Source organism: Nipponia nippon, unplaced genomic scaffold, assembly GCF_047370975.1.
Source record: "Nipponia nippon isolate SJK-2023a ecotype South Korea unplaced genomic scaffold, ASM4737097v1 scaffold_16, whole genome shotgun sequence".
NCBI classification, from domain to species: domain Eukaryota; kingdom Metazoa; phylum Chordata; class Aves; order Pelecaniformes; family Threskiornithidae; genus Nipponia; species Nipponia nippon.
The window spans coordinates 11191852-11214061 of NW_028262332.1; the positions used below are offsets into that span (position 1 = coordinate 11191852).

General features: G+C 41.9%; 1 protein-coding gene across 24 annotated transcripts in view; it reads right to left on the reverse strand.

The window, feature by feature from the left end:
• STRBP (spermatid perinuclear RNA binding protein) overlaps window positions 1–22210 on the reverse strand; it is a 73657-nt gene that overhangs the window by 38928 nt on the left and 12519 nt on the right. For 20 of the 24 annotated variants that reach the window (XM_087752755.1, XM_087752754.1, XM_087752757.1 and 17 more), the window contains 3 exons: window positions 8645–8820; window positions 5096–5313; window positions 561–726 (listed from right to left, as the gene is read on the reverse strand). In XM_087752755.1, coding sequence (XP_087608881.1) covers window positions 561–726; window positions 5096–5313; window positions 8645–8647 — 387 coding nt within the window. In that variant the 5' untranslated portion in view covers window positions 8648–8820. Of the gene's footprint in view, window positions 1–560; window positions 727–3613; window positions 3826–5095; window positions 5314–8644; window positions 8821–10318; window positions 10409–12388; window positions 12488–13279; window positions 13407–13842; window positions 14082–22210 lie in introns of those variants that run through there. The other 4 variants (XM_087752737.1, XM_087752742.1, XM_087752758.1 and 1 more) reach the window with 4 other exon arrangements.

Consider the following 22210-nt stretch of genomic DNA (forward strand, 5'->3'; position numbering starts at 1 on the left):
TCAGAATTAAGCAGCCATAAATGAAAAGAATTATGAGCTCATGATTAACATGAGCTAAAATGAGTGACCACCTGAAGCGACTTGTTCTCACTTCAGAAGCACGGAGACGTTTATCTTGGAACAGCCCAAGCGAAGCAAAGCAGCTGCAAGGGAGACCTTAAGGCTCAGGCAGGGGGAGAGGGGACAACAATACAGACCGATCCACATGCTCGAGCAGGGAAGATTTCTGGGACTGCAGTTTAGCTCACGTTAGTGGTTGGACCAGAGAGCAAAAAGGCTGGGTTAGTTACCAAACAGAAAGGTTAGCTGCCGTCGTAGGATAACGGACATCACAAATAGGGCTTAGGCAACAACAGGAATAAGATGTTAAATTTTGTGAATAGCTATTTCATGTCACCACATTAAACATGTCACACACCCTAGACGCCATCCTAGATTCAAAGTACATTTCTTTAATCTCTATCACTTGTCTTTTTTGCTGGAACAAATGCCAGCCTTTACCCAAGTCCACCGAGCAGTGCTATCTGCCATTGTTAGAGGACCACCCTAAATCAACTCACCTGAATTTGAGCTGGGAGATTGTCTTTAACTATACATAACAAGGTCTTTGTGGGTTTTTCTTTGCACATGAGAACCAGCTCCAGATCCATATCATCTTTTATCAGCAAGCCCTTTGCAACCAAGCCAATTCTCATAACACCACACAACGTCCGGCCACCTTGATCCCTGGAAAGGAAACAATTTGGAGTAATTAAAATGGTATTTTCACACATTCAAAATACTTATATTATCCTATCACAGTGAGGAGATAAACGGATGGGACCGATGACTGTGCTGAAGTGGCGCGTCACTGCTCAGAAAATGAAAAGCATAGACTCCTTTTATGCAAGTAGCTCCTATGAAAAAATTAATCGAAGCACTGATTTGCAATTCACACAAACGCAGAAGTTGCCTAGCCCAAGTCACAAAGCTTCACAAAGCTCAAAAAAGCCCAAATTCACTATCTGCAGATCTACCAAAAGAGTAGAATAATTAATCTAGAGGAGCTCTCTGACAGAAATGCTGTTTTCAGCAGTATCTGAGTTGTCTTTTAGTGACACACCAACTTTAAACGTGGCCACACACCTTTTCAGTGTTTCTTTTAGTTGATCCATACATTCCAACCTTTATCTTTAAAATTATACAACCAATTTTTGAAGTTTTAGCCCATACTACAAACTGACGTTTCAGGAAAGCTTCTAATTTCAAAGTCTTCCAGGCACAATTCCTCCAAGTCTGACCACTGAAACCTATAGGAATAGAGGTCTGACTACTAGTTTTTACTCTCCAGCTGAAGTTTAGGGGAACATTTAAGAGCCACAGTAAGCATAACTTTCAAAGGAACACAAGAACGCTTTAGTTTTGAGTACTGAGAGAAAGACTGCAACAAAAACCAGTTCAGTAGGGTAGGAGTGCTTAAAAACATCAAGAAAAATGCAAGAAATGCATCTTTGGCAGTTCAACGGCAGCTATTGCCACACGATGCATCTCACTAGCGGCATGTCGCCGCTAGAAAACCCACAGAAAGCACGTAATCAGCCAAGGTGGTAAACACCTCAGCCAGAAAGGCAGCATCCTTACCGTCCAGAGGGACGGACTGGATCCAAAACAAAAAACACCCCAAACCAAACAAACCCCAAACCCCGGTGACACTGTGATCGAAGGTCATCACGTAGATCCTAAGCTTCACTCAGAAGTGTCTTCATCCAATAACTGCACTGTCTTTATCTCTGTATTTTAAATGGCAAGGCAGGAAGAGGTGCTTAAACAATAGACAGAAGAAAAGAAGCAATGACACAGAAAACGAAGCGGCAATCTCAAACGAGTTACTGTCCTTGGAACAGCCAGAAGCAAACTAGCAAAAACTGTTACAGAAGTAGAGAGCATCTCAACTTCCACCCTGGAACTATGCTACTTCAGCAGTATCTGGATGCGAACGTGAGAAAATGCAGAACTCCTTTAGGTACGGTTTGTAACTGGCATAAAGGTATTTTAAGTTCTATATTTTTCTACAATGTAAGCCCCTTTTAGCTTGTAAAGTGATTAGTAAAAGAATTTGTCCCAAACAAATGAATAAATACACAAACTATTTTATATGTATAAATAATACACTGATGTTTACAAAACCTGTACTCTAAATTTGTAACAGAGCACAAGCACAAAAAATCCTGCAGACACACAGGCGTGAAAGCAAGGCTCTGCAGTTGTCTCAAAAGCATTTACTGCAGGCTTGGATTTTTTAAAAAAAAAAAAAATTTTTTTTTTTTTTGAAGAATCCATTCTGCGCCTATTGTACCCACATCAGGAGACACCTAAAAACGTCACCAGTAATGCTAGGAAGTCACCAACAAAACACACAGCGTATCACGAGAGACCGTTCTTCAGCAAAACACTGCGCTTAAATACCTTCCTCGAGACGATGACAGAACTCAATTGTCCATCTGTGGAGAAGCAGCTATCAGTGCACTACAATTATTCTGCGGTGTCAATACAATCACACTGTCTTGAACCAATTTTTATGGTAATTTATGTAAAAATATTCCTGATTTTAAGTGTTTTGCTACTTCTGTTTGAATACATTTCACACCAAAAAAAAGTGACATATCACAGCTCGGCCTTACACAAAAATGCCAGTGATCAGACTTGTGTCTGTTCAGTATTTATTAGGGAACACAAAGCCACAGGCAGCAAAGCGGGGACCGCTTGTGTATTTACTTTTCCAAGGCACCACACAACGGTCTTCGTGCTGCTGCGCAGTTCCTATGTGGATCTGTGTATTCTGAGTAGGTGGTGCTGCATTTAGACTTCATGCAGAGCAAGCAGTTTCTTTCAACAGCTCCCAAGCCCACAACCTTATCTTAGAGACAATCAAAGACAAGCTTAAATGTTAAGGAAGAAACCTGTGGAAAAACACTATTAATACTTGAGCTTTCTGTGGAATCCACGACACTGCTGGGAAAGCAGATCAAGTCATGAATGCTTTCTGCTCCTCCCAGCCCCACACACTTCCTCAGTTAATATAGCACATTTCTTGTTTCTAAACTGAAGTAAATCCAGACAGTGAGGTACAGCAGGGCTTCATACCTTATTTCCTGAATGCTACTCTAAAAAATGATGAGAGACTTGGAAATAACTAAGAACCACATTATGATGATAAAACAGGAGGCAATATTTCACTTTTGAATTTTCAGATGTATGTCATTATGCATTTAGGAATAACTGATAAGTACAATGGTAATCACTGTCTCTCTCATACTAAGCCAGTAAACTATATTTTCAGTTTAAAAACTGGTACAGTCCTCCTGATTCAGAGTTAGATCTTCCTCCATTACCTGCACTGAATTTTATCTTGCTCCAGAAGTATACAATATACAGGGTCTGTATTTCCATCTATTACTGCTAGAGTAGGCTGTACTCAAAATGTAAACAACTTAACATATATATTATTTACCAGGACACCAAAAATTAAAAAAGGCCTCACAATAAACCTTTCACTGCCATAAAAGGTGTCAGAAAACATAAAAAATATATATGAAACAAAATACACTTTATCAGTTTTAGTATCAGAACTTACTGGGCAAAGCCCATGTAGCAGCAGACTTTCTTAATATTCCATGCATCATCGGAAAGGAAACGGGAAGAGTCCTTTGACTACATCTCTAGTGCAGGTTACGCTACAGATGTAACCAGATCAAGTCCCAAGAAGTTCAGTGGAGCAGTATTATATCACAGGAAGAGCAGAGAACTGGAAGTCAGGTTTTTCAAGTCACGACAAATTTGCTGTTGGTCTCCTGGCGCTTCACCTCCTCACCTGTAACCTGGACAGATACTGACCTGAGTTGGAGAGCATGTGAAACAGATGACCCAGAAAGTGCTGAAGAGCCAGAAGTGCCCAAGTTCAGAAGTTTTACACTAAGAATCTTTAAAAAAAAAAAAGCCAGTTGTTCCTGCTTCTTCCTCTACTATTGGAGTTACGCTAGAACAACAAAACTTGGCACCAGGTCAAGGAGACTGGGACATAGAGCAAACAGATGTTTCACTCAGTAGAGAACTACATAATTGTACTGGTTTTGGCTGGGATAGAGTTAATTTTCTTCACAGTAGCCGGTATGGGGCTGTGGTTTGGATTTGTGCTGGAAAGAGTGTTGATAGCACAGGGATGGTTTCGCTCCTGCTGAGCAGCGCTGACACCGAGTCCAGGCCTTTTCTGCTCCTCACCCACCCCAGCAGCGAGCAGGCTGGGGGCACAAGGCGCTGGGAGGGGACACGGCCGGGACAGCTGCCCCCCGGGCTGTCCCACACCGTACGGCGTCATGCTCGGCGTGTAAAGCTGGGGGAAGGAGGAGGAAGGGGGGACGTTCGGAGCGATGGCGTTTGCCTTCCCAAGTCACCGTTACGCGTGATGGAGCCCTGCTTTCCTGGGGATGGCTGAGCACCTGCCTGCCCATGGGAAGGAGGGAACGAATTCCCTGGTTTGCTTTGCGTGCACACGCAGCTTTTGCCTCACCTACTAAACTGTCTTTATCTCAACCCACGAGTTTTCTCACTTTTACCCTTCTGATTCTCTCCCCCATCCCACTGGAGGGTAGCGATGGAGCAGCTGCGTGGTGCTTAGCTGCCTGCTGGGGTTAAACCACAACAATAATAGAAGGTAATGGATCCTTAGAAAAGTTACTTTGCTGGATAAACAATAGAAGTTTATAAAAATCTTTTTTGTGTGTCTTAAACTGAAGGAGCACCTCAGCTACACGACTGTGGATCTGCATTCATGAGTAGCTAGGCCATAAATTCACTTATAATTGCTGAAAAGTTTGTCTGCTAAATGCACCTTCCAACATCACAGTGAAATAATGAAACTGAGAGCGACTGCTGCCCACATTGGGCTTATTACCATTCCCTGCACTCGTGCTCCCACCTCAAAAAGCCCAAACATATCCAGTTCCTCCTATGAACATCCGTATGCAACAGAATCAAGTAACACTACGACTCTTATTTAGAAGGAAAGGAGCCCATTCAGAGCAGTACAGTAACACATTATGAGGCTCAACGCACTCACTTGGCATTGCTTTCTGCAGCTTCCTCCTTTGCTTCCACATCACCCTCGCATTTCGTAGACTTGTTCTTTTCATCCATCCAGTCAGAGACATGTTTAAGGGCACATTCTACTGTTGATACCATGTTCTGGACAGCTTCAAGTTCCTCTGGAGATGGATAAATGGTTGAATGTTTCACCATAACATGGCGGTCATCATTAGCAAAAGATCGGATAGATCTCTGTTATGAAGTGGGAAACAGGGGGGGAAAAAAAGAACAAAGTTATTGGATTATCAATAGAAGGACATTGCTGAATGGGAATCCTCCCTGACAGACGCAGGAAAGTGTTTTATGATGGCCATTGCTTATAATCATTCTGGAGTGATTTCTTAGCTTTATTTAAATAAATTTAAAAAATAAAAGAAACTAAATACCAGTGCAAAATCGGCATTAAGCTGGTAAAACATGTAAGACCTTGGGTGGGTTCTATCTGATGCCTAAATTCAACTCTTCTAGAATCCTTAGGAGGAATAGGCACATGTGGAACGCAGTTCATGCTTATGCCTACCAGGCACATCTGGAGCAGAGTTCATGTTTATGTCTACTTTAGGATGAGATAAATTGTGCTGTAGAGGTGCATTTCCCCACCCCCCACCCACATGTGATGACAGGAGTCTAGACTACTATATCAGATTAGCTGCTACAGACATCTAAAAATTAAGCAAGCTGAATTTCATCTTTTCCCTGGTATGCCCATCGCAAGTGGAATCTGTGACACTGCGTGCGCTAGTCACAACTCAGAAAAAGGGAGAACTTAGGTCTAGGAGGAGACAAATCTCCGTACTCCCATATACAGCTATGGTGGATACAACATAGGGTCAAGACCTGTGCTATGCATTACTCTGTTTGCAATGGCTAGAAATGGAGTTTCTACATCTTGTCCTTTCATAACTTCCCTCCCTCGTTTTCTTTTTTCCCATTTTCATTGTTTTTCTCGCTCTCCCTGCCCTCCCCCCCAAGATTCTCTCTGAGAAGAGGGCACGGTCGGGCTGGCCAAGTACAAGGTTAGAGGGCTGAAGCAGGGGACCAAAAACCCTGAGTTTCATTCCCAGCTTTGCAACAGACAATCTAGGATCTTGGGCAACTCATCTCACTATTAAGTGCCTCTGACTTCACTCATCCTTTGACTAGCTTGTTTATTTAGATTAAGCTTTCAAAGTCAGTGAGAAATCACGTAGGCCCTGATCTTGCCTGAAGGACCTACATCTCATGGAGATACAAGCTGTGAGCAACAGTACTGAAAGAAATAGGGGCTCCCCTACCCTGGAATAACTGCAGGAATTAAGGAGTTCCTGAATTTCAGCGATCTTTGTTGGCTCGTGTCAACCTTCAGCAGCTGGATAGCTCAGAGAAAAGCCAGGGTCCTTATCCCAAAGGGTAACCTCATTTCAAGGTAGGGAGATTTAGAACAGAAGTATTCCAGGGTGAGAGCAGACCGAGTAAAGCATGTGGAAAGGAAGGCAGACAAGGAGAACACGGAGAAGATTTCTGTTTTGTAAAAGGCTCTCCAAATACCACTTTGCACATTCTGGAAGTGCTGAGTGCAGCCGTCTCTCATCAATTTATGCTAGAGACAATGGCAACACACCTTAGAACAAGACAATTAAACAGCCATTCCCTTATGGTTTTGTTACTGCTGCAGATGAAGTCATAGGCAATACACATTGCCACAAGAGGCTTAGCAAACTGCACAGGGATTTACAAAGGCATGAATGAAGATGAGGATAGAGATAAGGTGGTAAGAAAAGACCAAAATAATTTCTTAAAAAAACTGAAAGACTAGGAAGAGATTAGAGTGCTAATTAAAAGAGTTTGCAGCGAAACTCAAAGTCCCGACTGATACTGTTGAGAAAGGTAAACGTAGTGGCTGGGTAACTTGCGCTAGGAAGCCATGGTTTATCACACACTATCTAGATGAGACTTATTTGATCTAAACAGTGACCCGGACCAGCTGCGATCACAGCACAGGCCTCTACAGACACATCAATCACTGCTGAAAGCCTCCCAGAACTTGGAATCATCAACCAAAAATCTCTGTTCCTCCTACACATTGAATACCTTAAGTAGGTCTCATTTTCACCCCTACTTCATGGGTTTGTAACAGTACGCACTCTGAGGGACAAAAAGGGCCTTTGAAGGATCTCAAAGGCCTCTGGGTTGAATCCTCATCAAGGAACTGGTCGTGATTTCCTGGCTCATTGCCTTCACCAGGTCCCTTCCATCGAAGGTCGATGTGACATCATTCCTTCCCTAACTTCTGTGCTCCTGCCCAGATGGCCAATGCAGGCAGGCAAAGAAACTCATCAGCCGGGGTCTGCTATTATCCCCAGTACCTTCATAGGTTGCAAAATGCTTCCAGGAGGTCCCTCTTGTGGCTTATCCGCAACATGGATACAGAAAGAAGCTGCAGTTCAGCAGTGAAAACTGACAAGCTGGATTTATTAATTCACCCCCACCATCTCTTATCTCACAAAATATCAGTTAGGAAAAACAGTCAAACAGGAACAAATTAGTAACTCCTAAATTAGAAGACTTTTGTTTTCTTTTCTAATGAAGAGGGACTGACAAGATCAATTCTTCATTACAATTTAGGCCAAAAATAATAGCAAAATGGGATACTATTTAAAGTACAATATATTGACAACTCTGCTTTGTCAAGTGTTCTTCCTCCCATTGTGCTCTGTAACAAGTAAAAGTCTTGTCCTAGGTCTTTTTTTTTATATATATAAACACACAGCCTGTCAACAGCAACGAGCTACACAAATGTTAGAGAACTGTTATTTAAAACTTATTGCATTTATTCTCATTTCCATTCTCTCAGTAATAACTTTAGAGGACTTAAAAATATAGAAATACGCTTAAACTGCTCTCCACAGATATTTTTCAGGAACTGGATAGGTTTATCGTTTTTTTGTGAACACATCTTCAGAATCTTACCATCGCAATACTTCATACTTGTACAGCTTTACAAATTCAGTCTCTCAGGCATTCCCAATTTGCAACCAGCAGCAGCAGGCAGATTAGAAATAACTCCTCACTTAAGCAACGTACACCAAGTTTATTTGGCTACACACATTTCATCTACATTATTAAGAAATTGTGCATAGAACCACACTCAATCACATGCACACAAATATGAATAATCAACACTTGCTTTTGTGAGGAAGAGGTGGAAGGGGAATATCAGCATTTGGTTATGCAATCTGCAAGTTCAAGGTCACCCATGCTGTTTGCTACAGCTTGCTAATGCCAGTTTTATTAGAATACCTTATGAGCATCCCCTTCGTTCATATTTAATAATTCATGTAATGCAGGCTCACAAGACAACTCTCTGGTTTTAAGAGGCTGACAATATATCAAACCTCATTTGCTTTGCTCAAAGCACGCAGTACCATCTCCAATTTAGTGCAAGGTCAGAAAATCCCCTTACTCTGGTTTTATCAGGCCCCGAGCAAGACTGTCAGCAGAGAATATTTTTAATGCAACCCTATGAAAGATGACAAACACCTACCATGGTTTGTTAGTGTCTCAGCTCTCTCTCCCTCCCTTTCTCCTTTTCCCTCCTCCTCGGTGTCTTTGCTAAGCACTGTTTTGCCTGACAGAACCTCTTCATAAGCCTCTCAGTCCCTTGACAGCTCAAGAGTTCATACAGCCAAGACGCTCTGGGAGTCACTTTCTGTAATTCACCTGCAAAAAGAGAGAAACAACTTGAAACCAGAAGAAACGGCACGTTAATTCCAATAAGTGTTCAATGCAGCACATTAAGTCAAACCACTGATTAAAGCAAGCAGGGCTCAAGATGGGGAGGCAGTCACTGAACCATTTATTCCCAAACAACAAGCAGATGTCCTGAACAACAAGCAGATGTCGCTGTGGAAAGTGACTTTGTGTAATGTGCCCACACGTATGTAACGACTTTCCCATGCCAGTTAGAGCTTATCTCAGTGTGGTTTGTCAGCCACCTGGCAATCGAAGTTTCTGACATGAGGAAGATGGGAAATTCAACATCTCAAATATGCTCTACACGAAACCAGCTCAAGAAGTCTCTATATTTATGTCGCATACACATTAGGAATCAAACACACTATATTTAATTATCAAAAAGTAATTATCTGTTGAAATCCCCAGCGCAGCCCTCGATCCTGAATGTGTCAGATGCTGTACAAGAACTAAGACTTCAGATGGCAATAATTGTAAGTTGTTATTTAAAAAAAGACAGGCACATTATAACAAACTGAAGATGTAAGACTTGTGAGAACGTTCAGCTGAAATCATCCACACCGCCTTTTCTGCCCTTGCACTGCTTTTCACAGCACACAACATTTAGAAGATCCTGCAAGAGCAGCCCTCTTGTACTAAACTGGGAAACAAACACCAGCACTGGCAGCATCAGGAACTGCAAATAAACGCTCTGTAAGACAAGCAAAGAGCAGAGTAACGGAGCAGGTAACGTGAGAGAGAGGAAAGCATAAGCTCATCGCATAGCAAGGCACTCTAGTCCTTACAGAAGATTCCTGTTTTCCTTTCACTGCACATATTGTTGCATCAGCTTTTCAGCAACGTTTTGAAGCAATTGGAAACCCAGTCAGTAAATTTCTGCAGACTGACACACACACTCAAATGTTTTCCTTTTCTCCTGTATGTCGATCCTCCTTCTCTAGCAATATGTTACATATTGTCTGTCAGAGAATCCTGACATTGTTAGAGATTAAAAGCATGTTTGGCAACAGCAGAGGGATAGGCGAGATGACTTGAAAGCCTTGTAGATGCTTAAACCTCAGGGGTGTGACAGGGAATAATTAAAATGTTGCATCCCATAGAGATTTGAACACACCAGGGGAAGGCAACAACAAATCCTGCTTCACTATTTCCCTAGTTAAGAAGAAATGAAGCACGTTTACATGACCGATAGCTTTGGCAGCAAGTGCCTAATAGTCGTTTGTATCTATCTCACACCACTGAATTTAGGATGTAGAACTGGGTATAACAAAAAGCAGCCACACAAGAATACTGTGCAGGGGCCTGTCTGCTCGAGCAGCTAAAGACTGCCAAGGAAGAAACCCCAAGAGAGTTAAATGCAGTTGCGCTAAAAATACTTGGGAAGAGCAAGCTAATGAAAACCCTGAAGGACCTCGCTTCTTATCACAAAGGCTATATACCCTACCAAGGTATATTAACACTCTACCAAATTGCTTCCCAGAAGCAACCAAGGAAGGCGATGTTCTTTCACAGGACCAGGTTCTTCTCTTAAGAGATCCTGAAAGCCAAGCAGGGGTGGCTGGGAGGAAAAAATAAGCAAAGATTACTGCTTTAGCACTATTTATTCTTCAAGCTAGTCATAAGCTCTTCCACACTTAATAGCCTTTCACCATCCCCAGAAGCAACCAGACTCCTTACGAGGTCTTTTTGTTTTGGTTTTCTATAATAATAATATGCTTTTTAAGTCAGCAGATGGCAAGCTAGAGAGACTTTTATGAGACATGTTTCCAGATCATCTATCTATTTCAAATTAGCTCTCTCTTCAAACTAAATTCCAGCTATCTTCACATACCCTTCTTCCCTGCAACTCCTACATTTCACATTTTCAGTTTGCTATCTTCTCTGGTAACTGTAACTTGGCAATTTCAGGCAGAGAGAAGGGCACTGGAATGTGTTGCTGACTTCAGCATATGCCCAGTACAATGTCTCTAGCCTCCAAGCAACACTCCCGCCCGGCCTCCCTCCGAAGACTACCGCAAGCTGTTGCTTATCAGCTTGTACAGGGTACGGAAAGCAGATGGACAAAGATAGCCGGCTGAGCGAATTCGGGTGCTTCAGTAAACTGCTGAGCAGACTGCTGTCTGGAGGGCGAGCCTGCAAACTGCCTCACAAGCTCTGGAAACAGGCGCACCTCGGGGCAATTCTGGATGGGGCTTTTCAGTGTTCCTTGGAAACCTGGAACAGACCGAACAGAAATGTTTCACAGCTCTGATGAGGGTTGATCTTCTAGGGACAGATGAAGCAAAAACACCAACACCTCTCAATACTCTGCCTTAAGCGGGTGGTAACCATCTTGTTTTCAAGACAGGTTCAAGTTTCAGTGACAAGTAAAAGTTGTTGGACAAAGGTATTTGCGAATTCGATCCTACCTGCCCTATTTCTCAGCAGTGAATGGCTGAGGTCAGGGCATATACAGCTGAATTACGAAGGGCTCTTTGTTATAAAACTCAGAAAGCTGGAAAAAAAGGTCCTGAAAGTTGAGTTGAAGCTGATATCTGATGTCTTCAAGTCATTAACATCCTAAAAATATTTCACAGAAATGCGCACAGGAGTGAAAACCTAATATAGTTCAAACTTTGAGAGAAAATTTTCAATAAAAGCACTAAACAGGAAGGAATTTACTATAAAAGTGCAGACACAATATACAGAACAAAGTACATTTGACAGCATGCAGAATTAAATTAAGGAAAACTAAAATCAAATCTGCTCCAACCATATGGACTAAGGCAGCAGAACATGGCTCAGCATCAAACACATCAGAAAGCATTATGTGAAGTGAGCAGCAATTCCATAAATCCAACAGCCTCCTTTTACTACCAGGCTATAGCAGGATATTTGTCCCTGCATCCTCAGGGAAGTAACAGCTGATGCCCAGACTAAAAAGCACAGTATTAAAATGTATGGCTGTCCTACCCAGGGGCTGCCACCCACACTCGCAAGAAAATTTCTAGGAAAAGCTACTAGCACTACCAAGACCTTGGCGACCTTGACAAAGTCGCTTTGCCTCTGCATCATGTGGCCCTACAGGGCCAAAGACGACTAAATACTGTCTCCCAACCAGGTCGGAGAGAAGCTGAGTCGAGTCTGCAACGTGGTTTAAAGTCACTGGGGATTTGACACATTAGAAATGTTATTAAAACACCATGACAGTCTAACAAGGTTTCCATTAAACATCCCATCCTTCACAGAGGAAGTTTATGCTTTGGCACAAGACAAACAAGGAAAAGAATTTCAGATGAGGCCTTTGTAGTAGGATATATTCCTGCATCTGGCAGTTGTGTTCCCAAGAGACAGACATTTAAACAGCCAGAAGTGATGAATATGCTTAGCTGCCTTTGAGCGCTTGTGAACAGAAAAGTGAAAAAGCAGGAGAAACAGGTACTTGCACTCCATGGGGACTGAAACGTAACATCGGCATCACGGAGCTATAAGCTTCTAGAAAGGAGGCGTGAGCTATGCTTGGCATCCTGGTGTCCCCTCCCAGCACAGGGCGCACCTTGTACCGAAGCGTTACTGATGCAACAGCGAAGAGGCAATCGGGATCACTGGACTCCAGTCCTCCAAACCCTCGCTGCAATGAGCTGCTGATGGGCACCTGGCCAGGCCAAGTAGAATACCATGAAAATCGGTTTTAAATGCTACATCAAGGCACATGCCAACGATATTCAGCTGAAGCATTAAAAACACCCTCCACCCTCCTACTTACACCAGTATCGGCCCATGAGAACTACAGTTTGCAGTGCACACCACCCCAAGATCACTCCGAGTTTATGTTAACAGAGCAGCAAGGACAACGAAGGTTGCTAATAACAAACCAGTGACTATCTAACACAGCCCGAGGTGTATCAGACACAGTCATAGAAAAGAACAGGAATTTATATCCTTTTTTGTTGCTTTTAAAAGTCAGAATAAGAGGCTTGCAACTTTAAATTGCAAGTTTATTTTAACTTCTGCTTTGCATTCAGGAGACAGGTAATTTTTCGTCACACGGTATAAAGTGCTGCTGAAAATATGTTGTGTTTTTCTGCAGTATAATTTTATTGCTGGCCATCTGCCAAGAGTCTCTCTGGCAGCATCTCCCACAGTTGGAAACTGTGTATCTGGGTCAGAAAAGACAAGCCGCTTTTCAGAACAGCTCAATACATTTGGCAGAGATGCTGATATTATAATTGAACTCTTTCAGCAACTCTTTTTATGATGTACCCAGACACCAAACAAAACAAGATCTGCAATGTTGATTAATGTCAAAATAACTGACAGAGAAATATCAAAATAGTTTTCCCTCATGTTAAAAGTATCAACAAACTGAGGGGAACAGATAAGAAATACAATTCATGAGGATTCAGTGAGGAGCACGGGGCAGAGAAACCTGCAAAGTATGACTGACCTTCTACTCGTGCAGAAATTTACTGTTTTAAATCCGAACTCCCTGTACGCTGTACAGAACTGGTTTCTTCATTCTTCACCACCATATGAAGAGAAATCCTTGCCACTCACCACCACATACGAGCGTTCTGTCAAGAAGTGCAATCGTAACACTGGGATACATATTTAGTAAGACTCAGACTCCTTCCAACAATATGCTCAGCATTCAATTTCACCTGGAGACTGTATATTCATAGCAGTTTTATTATTTTCCAAGTAATGCAATTCCTGGCAAAGCTGCATCTGTGTTAGCCTTTGGAAGACTGGAATTTTCCAGCCAAATGAATAATTACAAAGCAACACTACAGTTAAAAGCTGGAAAGGTACTTCCTCTGGCAAATTCTTACACTTCATACAACGAAGACTCGAGTCCAGTATTACTCCTGCCTGTTCAGTTCTCACAACGTTTGCGAGAAAAGGCTCCTGCGCTCAGAAATCTCTTAGGAGTCGCCTCTGTCAGGTAGCCCCAACGCCCAGCTGTAACAAGTGCCAAAGGCCGGGTAGGCACATACTTGATAAACAGACCTGGAACGATGGCACCCGTGATCACCAGAACGGAGGAATCGAAGCCACCTCCCAGGGTCCAGAGCTCTGACAACGCTCACGGCACAAGGAAAGCAGCCACCCGCTCACCAGCGTGGAGGAAGCCGCTGCAAGAGCTGCCAGAGAGAACGCGGCGGTGCCGAGGCCAGGCGTGGGCAGAGAACCTGGGGACCCCTGGCTCAACAAAGGCAACTTGCAACTGGAAATGGGTGAACACGAGGATTCCCCTCCAGGCTGTAGAGCACGAAATGAAAAAACAGCCAAAATAAATCACACTGGTAAAGGAATTAAAGGAGTTGAAGAATTAAAGCCAAACAATCAGTTAATCTAGATTACTGTATTAAGGTGAAAGGAAACAGGGATGTGCAGAGCATAGCTCATATTTTTAGCTCCTGGAAAGAGGGTGAAGAAAAAATGGTCTAAGGGGAAATCATCACTAGCCTAACAGGAAGGTTAAAAAAGGAACACAGAGGCACAGTGTTAAGCATATATGCAATCATTTAAAGAAGAAAATGCTGTATTTTATATAGAACCACACCATCCAATCTCAGAAAGAAATATACGTTAGTAGAAATAATTGCAGATATCAAATTATAATAACAAAGGAAAATAGTTTTAGAAGGAATATGAATCCTTCTCCTCTAGGATTTAAGGTACTATTCACTACTGAGGACAGGAAGATATACCACCGGGCTCACTAAACCGTCTTCAGAGCAGCACACCAATTGCAGTCCTCAAGGTATTTTTTACATCTCTCTCTCTCTCTCTCCAGATTTTTATATGGCCTCATGTTCCCTGGCACCTGCACGACACCCAGCACGCCAGTCACAGCTAGGGCTACAAAGGGTCTCTAGTGAAATAACTTTGAAAATGCCTTCATCTCTTGGTGTGGGTGTCAAGATGCACAACTGTGTAGAGACAGACCAAGTGCAAAAAAGAATTAAACACTGGCTGCTGACACTTAAATAACAAATTGACCCATGGTCATTAATAGTTGAATGTATTTCCTGCTCAACCAGTCAGAAACATCCAAAAGAGAACTGCCTGTAAAACTGAGCACTACAGAAAACAAAACATCTTAAAGGCAGGACTTCTTGGCAGGTATCTTAAAAAAATAAAATTAAATTTAAAAAATCGCAGATTAGATAGTACATAAATAATTGCAAAGTGTTCATTTGAGACAAGGCAGAAACCACCACTGGATTCTCAATGTCTGTGAAATGTTAAAGTGATTTCTGACTTCCAACATCCTAAGGTAGGCATTCCGGCTCTTCTGGCTAAACTGGACAATGGAAACCTGATGCTACTTTGCAGTACACACCTGCTTGTGAAGCAGTCATAATTCAACATCCACATTCAAAATCATCTGAAATTCATAACACGGACTACATTCAATTATAGTTGAAGAATTAACTAAATTAATAAAAAGGATTACATTACACTGAAATGACACTCACCATCTGCAATGTCATTTTTCCAGAGACAAAGCTGGTTTAAGCAAAATTCTGGACCTATGCCTGAAATTACATCACATTCTCCAAAAGAGAATCACAGTTCTACCTCCTCAACCACGCAGCGCAGCTTAGTCCCATGCTGGGCTTCTCACCACCCAAGCCTTGTCCTGCACTCGCATCCCAACGCTAAAGCTTTACAGACCTTCAAACTCCCAGACACTTTTCATGTCCGTATCATTTGTGTGCACTTCGTTACCTGGGAGGCTTTCTTTGCTCCAGAGCCATAGTGGGAAGCAGCCACAACGTTTAAGAGATTAAGAACGGGGACATTCCTTCCCTAGGATCCTTCAGCTTAACTGAAATAGCTGCAGTGCCCCAGTTTCTTTCCTGCTATGATGCATATCCCATAGACTGCAGGTTGACCTAAGCTGCAGCCTACCAACTAACTCCATCTGACACACACAACCGGGATGGGGAAAAGGCCACCAAGATGTCACTCTTCCACCAAGAAGAATGTGTCTTCTACAGAACTGTGAGGCCAAAGGCATACACATGGAAAGGGCTGGAAATCATCGCATTCCCTCCCTGTATTGGTGGTAATAATAAAAAAAAAAAAATAAAGAGAGAGAGAGAGACTGGAGGACAAACTCTCCTACAGTAAAAACCAGATCCGCTTGTATTAGTGGTTTGCATTTCTCATCAATTCCACGAGACAACAGCAAAACACGTTTGCTCTACTAGCTGTTCCCTCTTCTATGTCTCAAGCTAACACACATCTTGGTAACCAGTAAGATGAAAGAGAAAAGCAACATGGATCCTAAACATCAGTGTTGTAAATAAAACAAATTTAGTAGTTCTTTCTTACAATGTAAATACTATATTTGAGATTCACATTTTTCTGATGTTTACGTAAAGTTTCAATTCCAAAGATTAAGACGTTTTTAAGAATAAATGCTATCCTTCTGACTAAAATTTCAGCAATCCTTAATGATGAAGTTTCTCCCCTAGAATTTCTTCCCTGGTGTCAATATGTAAAGAAGCTGGCATTTTCAGTATTGCAAATCCACACCGGCTACTGTGCACATCTGCCTCTCAGCCAGTTTAAACATTCATGACTCTCCACTTAAATGCATTTTCTAGTATGTCAATCTTGCTGCTTCAGTGACTTTTTTTTTTTTTTAATTTCAAGAGAGAAGATTTAAAAGGATCTGGAAGAGAAGACCACTAGACTCTGCAAGTATTGTGCAAAGAGCTCTTGTGCTCTCAGCCAATACACATCCTCCATCAGACTTCTACCGTGTTTGAGTTCCACTACGACTGCTGAACAAGTGCAGGTTAATTTTTTACTTCCTGTCTAGTTGGCTATTTTGTCAAGGAACATCTTGTCAAAGGTTCTAGGTTACTAAAAGTCTCTAAGGTTTTTTTCTTGCCATCTCTCATCCATCTAACCTTGTTTTTTTCAGTTTGTTTCTCTCTTATTCTCCTGTGTGTTAGATTATTATTTCCAGGGAAGTTTGAAGCTCAATGTCACAGCGTGTAATGCCACAGAAGTGTCTGAAACAAAATCTGTGACTATGATCTTAGGCTGTTTTGGAAACAAAAGCCTCCTCTTTTGACACACTCTTCCTTCACCATGCTGCAGATGCGGCCGGTGCAGCCTCATCAGCCCCGAGGGGCAGAATCCTGTCCACTGGCTGCTGCACCGCGCAGGTCTTCAGCCCCACCTGCAAGGGCTCGCTGCCTCAGCGCGCACGGCACCCTCCGCTACAACAAAACAGAACCTGCGGGTTAATTAATGAATTTCTTCCATGTGACTGACTTGAAATTGATTTTATAAGTCATTCACACAAAGGAGTGAGGAAAGGGGGATTTTTAGTAGAATTGTTTCTAAAAAGCACGTGTTCCAAAAAAAACAGCATTCAAAGCCAATGAATTAGTGTTACTAATGGAAGCATTCGGAGTGAGAACAACGGCAGAAATACTATCTGCCAGGCAGAAGGTACCAAGTTTGATTCAAAATATAGTGCAACAGAAGCAATGGGGATATCTCTCTAGGGAAGAGTACCCTGGCTGCCATCGATTTTCAGCCTCAGAACACAATTATTTACTTCAAACGCACAATAACCCTACCAAAAGATTCGAATTAGTTTATTTAGGCATGAAAGCTAGCAACGATATCCATAATGAAAGTAAAAAGCAACGCCACACCAACGCGTTAGATGGTAGAGAAAGAACTGTTGGTCTGACATTAGTGACTTAAGTCCGCTATTTGTGTCTTGAACAAGATTTTGTAAGACAAAGTCCTAGCTTGGCTAACAGGAAGAAAAAAAGGCACATATTGGGAGATTTACAAAACTAATAAAAAAAAAAAAATCTTATTTCCCTGGAAAACCATAAGAGTCTAAAAATATTTTAAATTGGCTTAATCCAGCATCTTCTTGCCTCAGCAGATCTGCCCTGCGTGCATGTGCTGTCAGATCTGCCAACTTCAGTTGCAAACCTCATCTATTATCCTTCTCTCCACTTAGCACAGCACAACTATGTAAAAGGAAAAAAAGACACCTTTAGCAGGGACCATCAGTGGTGGCAATGCTCAGTTTGAAGACCACAAGCTAGGTTGCAAAATTAATTTCTCAGTGTAAGTTACACCTGTCAGTCTCATCCTTAGGAACTTCCTAAGACGAGTAATGAATTCCACAGCCTTTTTTGTTTACTTATTTTTAATATGATATTGAAATAAAAAAAAGTTAGCAAAATTGCATTTAGGTGTCTGTAGCACTATATTCTCCAATGTCTTTGGAGAACACAGCTGTGTATGTAATTGATCTTGAACTTGAGAAGTTACAGTCAGTATTTTTATCTTTTGAATTTCAAATAAAATCTGGGGGAAAAAGAAGCTATCGGTATTAATCTGCCAATTCCACCTGGATGTCATTTTCAAGAACACGGACACAACTCTGTTGGCTTGGTCTCTTTTCTTTAAATTTCATATAGGGCTATGAATTAGTTTAATCTCTCTTCATAGATAGCGATGCCATCTCTAGTGTGCCACTCTACTCACAACACTATGAAAGACACTTAGTTCTTCATTTGTTAATAGGCGGCCTCCCCAGTCTTTGCCATTCCCCGCTGTTTTCTTTAGGTCAAGTAATCAACACCATACCTTGTTCTCGCTGTCAACATTAAGCAATGCACCTCTGGACAGCAAAATATACGGCTATGACCAACATCAGTGTCTTGGAGGCAACATGCTTGCCACAAGCCACAGGAACCTGCTTTTTAGTGAGTTTGTGGAGGTTAATAACATGATATCTAGGTTAAGAAACAGAAGTGCGTGATAGCAAGCTGTTGCAACTCCAGCGTAAAAGAGGGTGTATACCCGCTTTTCTCCGAGGGAAGCAAGCAGACTGTGCAATCAATAGCAGCATTCAAAATGGTCTCAGCTTTGCAGGGAGATTGATTAACAACAACAACAATCTCACTTTGTCCCCAAAGCTCACTTCATACACTAGAGTTGCTAAAAGTAACACTTGAAATTACTATCAGGGGAAAGACTAGAGAAAAACAATCTAAGTTAGTTTCTTTTGGGCCATTAACGGCATTTTGTGTCTAGCCACTTCGGTTCCCCCAATAATAGGAAACCTGCTGCTCCTAAAAGCAACATTGATGGGATTTGTTTTATTTTATTTTTCAAAAGGAGGTGCACTTGGAAAGCCACAACGTGTCAGGGTAGTAGAACGCACAGTTCAAGAAGCAGAGGGCAGGATCAAAACCAGAATTAAAAACCAGCTACTATACAAATCGACGGTATTCTCCTAAGCTGGGCAATAGGATATAGAACCTTCCATCCCTCAGCGAGAAGTTGTGAGGAAGCCAGATTAGGGTCTTAGCGTTTTTATTGCCTGCTTAGCCACCTATGTAAATCTGTGTCCATGTCACAGCACCATCATCATTACGGGATACCACAGCAAGGAGAACAAGAACCAAAGGGACACGAACATTGAACTCCGCTCTTGTGGGCACAAAAAACCTGCTTGGTTTTCACAGTCTAAAACTATGCTTTTAATGCTAAAAGAATGTCAGATTATAATGCCATCATTATATCTAGCTTATTCCACAGTTCAAACAAAATTCAACTCTAAAAACTGAAACTTTTGTGTTAATGAGAAAAATCCTTTTAAAAACAAGTACATAGATGTGTTGCTCTGTGCACTGAAAGAGCACTTGCTTCTGCCGTTTTACGAGTTCTTCTGTTTACTTTGCATGGCTCCTCTGCTGTGGAAACAAAGGTCTCTGTATTGGGCCTTCCCAGTGATATTTGGAAACTGCTACACTTAATGCAACAGAGCATCCAGAGGCCAATAAGAACCACTTTTGAAAGTTAGTTCATCATTAATTAACTGCAGAAATACATTAAAGAAAACAATAATGAGGTGCAAGAACATTCTTCCAAAGGCTTTTTGCTTGTTCTGAGCAAAACAAAAAGGAAGTAATTAAACCTAGCTAACGCTTTTTCACTTAGCATTTTGCTCTAAAGCATTTAGAACTCATACGCTGCAGGACCGGGAAAAGGACGCCAGAACCACCAGTGCCGAATTCTCAACACAAGAAAAGGTTGTGCCTGAAATTCAGTGGACAAATACTACCAGTTTCATGCTTTACCGAGACAAAATCCACAAGTTAAATTTAGAATGATGATTTCTGCAGGCACTCAGATGTTTCTGTTCTAAGTTTTCTAGAAATTGCAAATTAGAACTTGGCAGACTTTAAACTGACCCAGCATGTGTCTTCTGTAATCCAAATCATATTCTGTCCTATTACTCTGCAAAACTGTTAGGAAAAAAAAACATGCCTTTCAACACATGGTTTCAGACAAGCGACAGAGACATTCCATTTATCTCCGTGCTAAGAACAAAACTTCAGCAGTGTTTTTTTTCTCTTGGAATATTGCCATGAAAATTAAAACCTAAGAGAGGAATCAAAGTTATCTCCATTGGAGAATAAGCACGGTTTGCTGAATAACACTACTTACGTAACTGTATTAATTCAAAGTGGTTGTGGTAATTTTTTTCCATTTACCATGGGGAGAATATATCGCATTTCTAGACTCTCTGATCTCATTCTTAAATACTGCAACTAGATACTTAAAGTATGCAGGTGTTGGGGAAGCAACTGGCCATCCCTGCAAGTTCCCTAGCACTGTCTCTGCAGCCAATCCAGAGATTAAGTTTTTTGCAACACCATGAACAATAAATTGAATGAAACAGCTCAGAGGTTACAAACCAAAGAAATCTGGGAAACTACTTCTCCATCTACTGGTAAACAGACAGTACTACCCAACGTCCCATTGCTAACCTGTGGGAGATGGCAATCTTTAGGCTGGACTTAACAGCAGACACTAAAAAACATTACTCGGTCTCTTCCATTCTGATTGCAGTATCAAGCTCCAACATGCTTTTATTAGCAAACAAATATCAGACATCAGCTACGCACACAAGAATTTCACAACACTTCATAAATGCTACTTCTCCAATTGCCACAATAGGTGTAAATGTTATGCTATTTGCATTTAGAAGAGACCCCATTGCCCAACGACTTGAGTGACTTGCCCAATGCCATAGTAAATCAGTGGTATGACTTGGAAAAGTAGTTAGTTTTTAATTTACTACACACACCAAGCATGGAGCATGCTCTCTTCCCCCCCCTTCTAGCTTTCAACCCTTTACTTAGGCTCCTCTAGTTTAATTTGAACAGACACCGCATTGCTGGCTGCTTTTGCTATTCAGTCTCTCCCTCACAGGACCACAGCCATCCTTCACAGGCCAGCTTGGCAAATTGTCATAGTAAATGCTTGACAACAATTACCTGTAGATTCATGAGATTCAAATTAGCAATTCAATATCTGAATATGCTGTGATTAAACTCAGGAATCTAATTCAGAGTGTGTCCTATTTTCAGGCATCAAATTTTTTTTGAGCGCTCCACTCTTTTGAAAGTCAAGCTGACATGGACTCAGGAACCTTATGTGTCTTTCAAAAGAGGACAATGCAGTCCCTCTTTTGTTAGGCAGCAGGACACACATAGTCTGTTCTCAGGAAGAACAGAAGCCAGAAAAATGAGAACATTCCAGGACACTAGCAAGGGACCTGAGCCATTCTGCAGGGCAAGGGGAAGCTTTGCAGCCCCACTCTATAAAGCAGCCTGTTCCTCAGCATCGAGCATCTCACTCTGGACACCAAATTCTAGCATATCATTTGGTTTATAAGAAAAAAAAAAAAAAAAAAAGGCAGTTGTCTTTGCCACTTGGCATTTCTAAAGCTTTACATGGCATAGGAGCAGGCTGTGGAGGATAAACGAGTTCATTCTCTCTCTTAAAAACAAACAAATCAACCTATCAGAAAACCCAGCCTTCCCACTGGGTATTAGGTAGCCATCTAGAACACCCCAAAACAAACAAAAAGGATGGAGGGTCTGACAGCATCTCTCTTACAAATCAGAAAAGAAATCGGCAACTCCTGGGTGCCCAGCAGTGAATAGGTCATCACTTCCCCCCTGTACCCAAATCACACACACCTCAAACGGTATCCCTTCAGTCTTCTCCACACTAAGCTCCAGCCACCTAACAGCAGTTCATCATCTCTGTAAGTTCACTCGGGATGGCTACTTTGATCCTAGATCTGTTGACAAGGAGACTACAGAGTGTGTACTTCAGTATGATGATCCCCACAACAAGCCCAACTCTGCCAAAAGGCTGCTTTTCATCCCTATTGATGCTACTTTTTCCTCCTTCTAACCCCATCTTCTCTTGGCTCCCAAGAAACAAAAGAAAAGCAAATGCACGCTTGTAACAAACGCACTGCTTCCCTTGGGCTTCACGCATTCTGGATATCTGGATC